The following is a 9,856-nucleotide window of genomic DNA, read 5'->3' as shown; positions in this document are numbered from 1 at the left end:
AAAATGTGTTTGTACTTGTAAGCATAAAAATAGCATTGCAAGACTTTTAATTTCTGATCATATCCTCTCTATATGAGCTTATATGGCAACCTGTCTCCGTCCCTTTAATTTAAACTTATTTTCAAAAAACTAAATTTGAAATAATATCTAGAAAATCAGTTAAATTATTAAGAAACATAGATTGATAAATTTGCAATTAAATCTGTTTTGCTTAAATAAAAACTAAAAGACAAAAATAAAATAAAATATTTATTACATTATTTACACAATCATAATTTAAACTTAACATTAAAATTTCAAACTAAATCCACCTCCTTTAGCAGACTGGCCAGCATGAGCACCAGCCATATGAAAACCAGCGGCTGCCATCAACCCTTCATCATCCACTTCCCCCTATAATGGATAAAAACTTTTAATAAATATACACATTAAAGCAAGAAGGACTTAATCAAAATAATGCTGTTGTTGTCGACCATTAAGGCAGAGGGGTGCGATTGTCCTTGTTCTCCAGTGGCGCCATCTATGGCCAAGAATTCAACTTTTGCCACACCCGTTTTATAGGACGAACCCATTCACATTCATCTACAGATTATAATTTAGACCTGAATCAGATAATGATCGATCTCCAATTCAGTACTTCCAGAGGTATAATTTGTTATGAGAACAAGGAGGACTTTGTGACCCGACAAATTTAACACGCACCACTCAATATTTACTGCACGGCGAGTCTTCGGCCAGCTGGATTCGAATTCCCATTCTCAGAGCTCTGCCAATCAGGCTATCCTGACCCAATCAAAATAATAATATCAGTAAAGAATTACTGTAAAAAAATAGGATTCTTACTTCAATTACTTCTTGCTAAATAACTTAAGTACTTTTATTTTCTTACTAAATTTTGTTAATTCAAATTAAGTGCTTTTGGTTGGTTAATAAAATGATGCAAGATATATAAGCAGCTAAAATGCATCCAACACAAACATCATGATCTAATATAAAAAAATCCATTAAGCAAAAATAAAAGGATAAAATTAAAATTTTATGCCAGATCAACTTTCAAGGATCAAGAGTAAATCAATTCTTCATAAGTATTTAAATATGTTTACATCATTCATGAACATAGTTAATCAATTTCGAAGAAAAGGATTTGGAAAAAATCAGTGCCGTAAGATTACTCCCTTTTTTTTTCCCTTGACAACTACATGAATAAAATTGCTCAAATACACATTTGAACAATAAATAGTTCCAAAAATAAATAATATTTAATGTGATAAAAAGGTATTTTTGAAGAGTAAACTAATTATATTTTTGAAGTATGGTAAAATTTGGAAAAGATTATTTGTATTTTAATACTTTATTTATAGCATTAAAATAATGCAATATCCTTTCTGTGAAGATAATCACCCAGATGTTTACAAAAATCAAAGAACATAAGTAATTTTACATTTGATAAATTTGGGTCTTTTTTTGGATCAATATGGATTTTAAGATCAGGTTCATTAATATTTGTTATACATTTAGGCCTATAAATATAAGGATACATTTACTTTTTACTGAAATTTCCAAAATATTATTCAGTTTTCTGCAGATTTAAATTTGTTTATCTAATAATGCCATTTAAGTTATTGTGTGCATTAGTTTAAAAAATACAATTAAACAAAATAGAAATTAGAAACAGGGAATTCAGATGGCAAAGATAGGTCAAGTTTAAGTATTTCAGCAAAGATGAAAAGATTTAAAGGTGCTATTGAAAATATACTCAAAAGAACAATAGATAAATGTGTAAAAAAAATAAAAAGATTAAGAGCAAAATTGCAAGATCGCGTCATGTGATAACATGCATATCATTTGTCTTGCTGTTTCACTGATTTATTTGGATATACTTTTATTTTAAAATTTTATAATAAAAATAATCTTTTTATTGCAATCTTTAAAAATTATACTACTGTTTTAATTTTCACTGACATACTTGAAATTAATACTTATCACCTCATAATAAAGAATACAGTGTATTAAGTTAATAATCAGAATTTAAGAACAGAAATCGCAAGTAACACTCTGATTGTGATTTTGAAACTTAAATCGACACAGGCTTCCTGTGCCAATCCTTTACAATTGAGACACAATGCACATTGTACTTAAAATTTTGACCTGGTAGGCTTAATACATTGTACTACTGTTATATGTAACTGACAGAACTTTAACGTAAAACAAACCTTAGTATATTTTAAAGGTGATGCAAAACTCAATTTAATAACAATAGCTTAAAGAGATGTTATCAGACATACTGAGAATAAATTTTCAAGAAATTAGAAACTACAGAGTGGAGTCTTTTTCAAAATATTGTCATCGATAAATAATTTTTTTTAATCAATTTCAATTGATTAATGCTCCAAATAATTGAACGGATAATAAAAAAATGTTTTTCATTTTCCACTTACAAACTTCATCTTATCATAAGGAAAAGAAAAATGATCTTTTGTGTTATAAGCATAAATCAAAGCAAGAATAGAATTCTTCAGTTGAGATACATACCATTTGTTTAGCGTATTGTTTTCCTCCAGAGGGTGGTTTAGGGCTGTGCTGTTTTCTGTGGGGTTGTTCACTTTTTGCAGGCCATGTGGGAAACATAGAGGGGGAAATGGGTCTTGGTTTTTCTTCAAAGAAAGCATGAGTTTTGGCTTCTTCTGCTGTTATTCTCCTAGCTGGATTATATGTCAAAAATCTGAAAGTTTTCAATTGAATTACGATACATTAAATTCAAATAATAAAAAAAAGTGACTGTAAGACAGTAGTTAAAACATCTAAATTAAAATTAGAAATGTGATAATTTTAAAGTATAATTTCAAATTTATTTGTTGTGCTGTGCTTTGCATTCATATACTTACAGTATAATTGTTCTATAATAAAGATATATAGTTTTCTCTTTTAGAATTGATTTTCATTAAAAATTTATAATTTTTAGATAGTTAATTCTCAATATAATATTTTGTCAAATCTTACTCTGTCATTTGTTTATTTATTTGGTCTCATCATTTTAATCTCTCTGTTGAATCTATTTACTAACATTATTTTAGATTTTTTTTCACCTTTATTTTTTTAAATAATAATCTTCAATCATTATGGGGTAATGAACCAAATTAGTTTTAATGTGTTACAGATAATTAATAATAGTTTTTGATGTGCACCATAACATGCAATTGTAAGTTACATAATTGTTTGATTTTGGACCAATAAATTTTTATTACCGGTGTTAACTCAATAAATTGAACAAGTTTGGTGAATCCACAATTGTATTTTAATATTTTTGCTTACAAAAGAGGCCGATATATGAATATAATTTGTACACGCATCACAATGTGCATAAAGCTGACCGTTAAGTCCTAAATTATTTAATGGTAAATTTTAATAGCAATATTAACGTAATTTAAACTAAAAATAATCGTTAATAAGTTTACACACCAATTCAAATAAATTTATCTTAACATAGCATAACCAGTTAAAAAAAAAACAGTTATTATATGTTGTATTGTAAAGTGTTGGTGTGTTTAGTGTTTAAATGTAGTGTAATAAAGTAATGTCATAGTATTAGGCTATAATAAGGAAAGCAATCTTTTAGTTTAAACATTTAATTTAGAAAAGGATCAAAAACAAAATAAGAACAGAGAAAAAATAAATGTTACAGGTCTTTAAATTTGGTTTACAAAAATATTTTACAGGAAAATAATACCTGTTAAGGAGATCAAAACCTAAATCTGTAAAATTGTGACCAAAACGACTTCTCAAGTTGTTATAAGGATATTCTGTGAAAGTGACTTTCTTTACTAAAGGAAGATCATTGTAGCCGTGCCATATCTTTTCACTGGGGGTACCAAGATCCTAAAATTTAAGGTAAAAGTGCTTGAATGAATCAATAAAATAAAATTAAAAAAAAAAAAAAANCAACATTGCTTCGGATAGCTATACCGTAACAGTTTTGCAGCCTGTATATGAAGCTATCTGTTAACTTTGTTCAACCGGATAGCAGGGATGTGATTGACAAAAACACAAAAAAGAGGAAGTTTATAACTGTAGCATTAAACGTGCAAAAGAAAAAATGATATGAATTCAATAGCCAATCTGATAATGATTACATTATTATCTATTCAAATAAATATAAATAAATGGTAATTATGTTCTTAAATAAAATCTTGATTAAAATAATTTTTTTTTAAATAATTTTGATAACTTTGAGTAATTATGCATAAGCACGATTTTATGTATCACATCATTTTGAAAAACATTTCTTTTATGGTCAAAGGACCTTTATGGACTTTCTCATCAGTTCTTTGATTTTTCCATGGTCTTTTATTAACATGACTGATCTGTAGACTGCGTTTTGCAGACCTTTGATCATCAGTGTTTATAGGACAAGAAAGTTCATTTATCACACAATTTTTAGAGGCCTTAGATTAAGAATCGCGATGTTGGATTTCAAAATCGCGTGAATAAGAATCGTGATGCTTGATTTTAAAATCGCGTGAAAAAGAATCGCGATGCCGGATTTTAAAATCGAGATGTTAGATCTTAAGATTGCGTGAATAAGAATCGCGATGTTCGATTTTAAAATTGGGTGAATAAGAATCGCGATGCTGGATTTTAAGAGTGCGTGAATAAGCATCGCGATGTTCGATTTTAAAGTAGGGTGAATAAGAATCGCGATATTGGATTTTAAAATCGCGTGAATAAGAACCACAATGTTTGATTTTAAAATCGCGTGAATAAGAATCGCGATGTTCAATTTTAAAATAGCGTGAAGAAGAATCACGATATTGAATTTTAAAATCACGTGAATAAGAATCACGATATTGGATTTTAAAAGTACGAAAATAAAAATCGCGGTATTGAATTTTTAAATCGCGTAAATAAGAATCACGATGCATAATTTTTAGAGTCCGTGAATACTTATCGCAACGAGTAATGTTTAAACCGCGTATAAATACGGAATTCGATGTTTGATATTACAACCGCGTGATAACGAATTGCAATATTGAAATTTAAAAATATATATGAATACGAATCGCGACATTGGATTTTAAACTAGCGGGAATATGAATCGCGATATTGGGTCTTAAAAACGTTTAAATACAAATCGCGATATTGGGTTTTAAAAACGTTTAAATACAAATTGCGATATTGGGTTTTAAAAACGCTTAAATACAAATCGCGATATTGAATTTTTAAATTGCGTGAATGGGAATTGCGAGTAATGATTTTTAAATCGTGTAAAAACGAATCTCAACAAGTAACTTTTAAATCAGTTAAATACGAAAATCGATGATTTACATAAAAATCATCTAAATAAGAATCGCAGTTTTAGCAGAATCTGACCCAGTTCCTAATATTTAAAATTCTGTAAATCAGCCAATCAAAAGAAATCAAATATCAGCGGCCGAAACGAAACTGCTTAGGACTTTTTTTCTTTTTTCCAATCTATAGCGGAAGTCCCGGTTGCCAAAGCAACAAGTCGCAAGTCCGACTATATCGTTCATTCGACTCCCCAAAAGTTTTTGGAACATGGTCGGAGATTTTAAAAAGTCTTTCATCCCTGAAAAGATAAGAGAGTAGTGGAGTAGGAGACGGCATTGTTTTACCAAGGTCAACCACTTTTACCCCAGCCAGCAGATTGACATGTGAAGAAAGGTTTATTGGGGGCTTCAATACTTTCGCTCCGCGGAAGGAAAAAATTTTCAACAAAATATAATTTACTGCATAAAAAACTTTTCCGTGCGGAAATTTATGAAAAAAGAGCGGAAGATATGGAAAAATCTGAAAAAAGCGTAAATCAGCGGATACGCGGAAGAATCACATCCCTGTGTATTGTCCCAATCGTACTTTACCATAGGGACAATATATCCCATTAATGATAAAAATATTATAAGAAAATTTTTTAGTTTTTGCTTGGAGTATTTTATAACCGCAATTTCTGGTTTCTAAAACTTTTGGTAAGAATAAATAATTCGATGGATTTATATTATTTTCATTATTTATTCCCATGCATTATAGATATAATATTAGTATTTTAAAAAATAATCAAGACAGTTGGGACGTATTGCCCCAGGAGATTTCTAGGAAAATGGGAAAAAAGGAAATAAACTCATAGTATACTTATTTTAATATGTTAGCACTAACATAAACAGCTTTTCATACTTAAATTTTAATGCTGCAAAAGTTGGGTTGAAAGGGTTCATGTTTTTGACAACTTTTAAGAAGAACTTAGAGAACACTTCACCAATAAGATAAAAGTTAATAATTGTATCATTAGAAATATAATAATGATAATTATAATAATGATAAAAGTGACTTACTTTAAAAACTCTATTGAGTTGATCGATCTCAGATTTTCCTGGGAAGAGTGGTTTCATGGTCAGTAATTCTCCAAAAATGCAACCAACGGACCACATGTCAATGGGAGTAGAATATTGCTGAAAATAGGGGGAAAATTGGGTTATTTGAGAATTTTTCAATAAAAAAAATAATAATAAAACAATACATTTATAATTGGGTTAATTTTTTTAAACTTTTATATCTTGAACACTTTAATAAATGAAAAAATTTCTGATAATTTTGTTCTCTATGAGATTTTATCACTACATAGAAAAAACTTCTTTTTTTTGGCGCGCTAGGCTAGGGTAGGCTTTTCGCTAGCTGAACTATGTTATTTCAAACCTTTTTATGTTTGGTCTTGGAATTCCAGTTTGTAATTTTCATCATGGTTATTATATCATTTCATAACATCATCTTTTCTTGGGATGCGTCTTTGGGTTTTGAATTTCATGATTTTTTATTTTAGATTTTTCTCAAACCTTAGTCTTCATTCTTTTCTTCTATGTTGTTCAGTATTCTTTCTCTCATTTTTCCTATAGTCAAGCCATGCCAAGTGTCTTTGTTTTATGAATCAAATAATGTATTATTGCTTAATTAAATGTCAAACTCATTGCTGTTTCTAATTTTCCACTAAACATTTATTTTAACTGTCCCACTGTTAGGCATGGTAACAAATAGACAGAAAAAGCTGTTTAAAGGAGAAAAAAAAGCATGCTGCTTGGTGGGCAATTTTCAACATGCAGAACTTAAAAAGTGCATTTTTATATAATGGTTAACTGAGTGAGTTAAACTGGATATTTACAATTACGTCATTGTTGATAGCTATTGAACTTGATATATGTTAGTGGTGATAAAGTTTACAAGAATTTTGTACTTGATAACTATTGTTGCTAATAAAAATCAAGATTTTATGAGGGCTGATAATTATCATAAACTTGTTATCATCATATTTAAAAAAATATCTACATTCCACAATTTATCACTTAGCTCAGTTTTGAAGTAGAATTTGATAACTTGTTCAAATTTCAAACCAATCATTACACGTTATTCAATAAAGAAGCAATAGCATAGAAGCATAGCAATTAAATGTGTTACATACATGCTAAATTCAACAATAGATTTGAAATAACTTATTTGATTTAATTTACTTTAATTTTCTTTCTTATTCCTTCATTATTCAATTTCATTAACTATGAAAGTTATTTTCAATACAGCGATATAATAAACAGTAGCAAATGGCATACCTTTAATGATATACCGTATGCTTTCCAAACCCCCAAAATGTTAAGAAGATCAGAGGGTATATAGTAAACTAGAAATTAAGTTGGACAGTTGTTAATCGTAAAATATTTATCCATTAGAAATGATGAGATAGATATGAATAACTCTATATCAATTTACCCCTTTCACCACTACTTTTAACATGTTATATGTAGAAAGTTAAGATAATTTATTCAAGAGTATTTCAAAAAATATAACACAAAAATCATAAACATAGCATAAATCTACAAATTTAAAAATCATAAACATAGCATAAATCTACAAATTTAATGATTTCAGAACATCATTTGTGTCAGATTCAATGAAGCTATTTATCCTTACTTCAGGGCAAATATATCCAAAGAGAAAATTGCGAAACATTTTTAACTTAATAATTTTTTCACTTTTTTTAAAATTTTAGATATTTTTCTGTTTGTTTTTTGTCAGTAATTGACTTATGCAACCAGTATACCAGAAATTAGCTTTTTCATAATAAAAAATTTGGGTTGACATATTCAGCAGGATGTACGGTACTCTAATTTCTAATCAACTGACATACATAAATTATTGTTTGAATATTGAGTAAATTAAAACCTAAATCAGACAAATTAGAATCGAAATTCTAACTTGAGAAAAATTAGTTTTTAACTTTTTAAAAAAAATTAGTGCATAAAAATTAAAACAAAGTATAAGAAGGGCATTGGTTTTTTAATAGGTAATTATTTTGAGTTTACTAATTTTTAAGTTGGTTACATTAATTACTGTACCAAAAGTACTAAAAATCATAAAAAAGCAAAGAAATTTTGATGTTAATACAATTAGAGTTGAATTATCAACAGAAACATATTTAACAATAAAATATAATAAAAAGAAAAGCATACAAATTTGAAATAAATTCAAATAGATCAAACAGCGTTAAAAAATTATATACTTTTGCTCCTAAGAGCAATTCAGGTGCTCTGTACCAAAGTGTGACAACAACTGGTGTGTATGGTTTAAGAGGGGAACCATATTCTCTTGCAAGACCAAAATCTCCAACCTAGCAGAAAAAGAAAAATACAGTTACAATTAAAAGGTAATGCCACCCTTGAGTAAAAGAAAAAGATATTTATTAGAAAAATATGCATACTTAAAAACGATTTTTATTTTTTTTTACAAAAAAAAAAAAGGGCATAATCTAATTTAGGAAATAATCTAATAATCTAATTTTCATAATAAATAAGGCATAATCTAATTTTAATACTTTTTAAAAACACACCCACAATTAGAAAAGAATATAAGGTTAAAAAAAAGTTATACCTTTAGAATTCCTTTATGACTTAGTAATAAATTAGAAGTCTTTAGATCTCGATGAAGGATCCAGTTGTCGTGTAAATGGGCAACAGCATGCAACAGTTGAATCATTAAAGTTTTGACTTCACCTAAAAAATTATTTGGTAACAACAAATTGACTGAATCAAACCAATAAAAAGTTAACTTAGTAAAAAAAAAAATTTCAAATGTGAACATTGTTCAATCAAAAATTCTATCACAAATACAAGTTTGTTTAAATTCAGAAGTTTTCCTTTTTTCTGAGTCAGTTTCAAAAAGACAAGACAAGGATACCTCACGAAGATTAAAACATCATTAACTTACATTGCTGCATACTATATAAGTACATTATACTCTCAATATAACAAAGTTAAAGGGATGTTTAAAAAAATTTTGAGATAGTGAGTTTTTGAGAAGTTCAGAAGCAAACATGTTCTATAAAGTATAAAAATATATTCTAAGATTGTACTCTAAAAAGTACAATCATGAAACATAAAAATAATTACTAATAAATATGCATGTAATCAGGGATGAGATTAGCCAAAAGGTAAAAAAGCTGAATTTCCACGATAGTAAATTTTACGCAAGCACAACCCTTTAATAATAAATTCCGAACAGTTTAAGGTAATAAATAATGTGTTGACATACAATTGTGTACTGATCTATTATTATATAAACGATTACATTGATACTTAACATTTAGTGAAAATAAAAATTACCAATTGAAAAAATAAAGCTGGAAATTATATTTTTCCTCAGTTCACATAAGAGACAATTATTACTTGAAAAACTACCTGGTCTAGCAAATTAAAACTACTGAGAATATACATTAATATTTCATTTCTTTTAATAAATATTGTTATGTGATTTATAGCAAATATATCAGTAATATTACTTTTTAAATTATATTGGAAAAAAAAAC

General features: G+C 27.9%; 1 protein-coding gene across 3 annotated transcripts in view; it reads right to left on the bottom strand.

The window, feature by feature from the left end:
- Positions 1-236: 236 nt before the first annotated feature.
- The window catches only part of LOC107442961 (cyclin-dependent kinase 11B), a 39,390-nt gene continuing 29,770 nt past the window's right edge, over positions 237-9,856 (bottom strand). For all 3 annotated transcript variants that reach the window (XM_043050717.2, XM_043050718.2, XM_071179045.1), the window contains 6 exons: positions 8,923-9,044; positions 8,555-8,662; positions 6,345-6,461; positions 3,728-3,876; positions 2,533-2,722; positions 237-393 (listed from right to left, as the gene is read on the bottom strand). In XM_043050717.2, coding sequence (XP_042906651.1) covers positions 289-393; positions 2,533-2,722; positions 3,728-3,876; positions 6,345-6,461; positions 8,555-8,662; positions 8,923-9,044 — 791 coding nt within the window. In that variant the 3' untranslated portion in view covers positions 237-288. The remainder of the gene's footprint in view (positions 394-2,532; positions 2,723-3,727; positions 3,877-6,344; positions 6,462-8,554; positions 8,663-8,922; positions 9,045-9,856) is intronic.

The sequence above is a fragment of the Parasteatoda tepidariorum genome, chromosome 3 (assembly GCF_043381705.1).
Source record: "Parasteatoda tepidariorum isolate YZ-2023 chromosome 3, CAS_Ptep_4.0, whole genome shotgun sequence".
NCBI lineage: Eukaryota > Metazoa > Arthropoda > Arachnida > Araneae > Theridiidae > Parasteatoda > Parasteatoda tepidariorum.
Note: the sequence above shows the minus strand (reverse complement) of the source record. Positions and strands in the feature narration are given on the sequence as shown.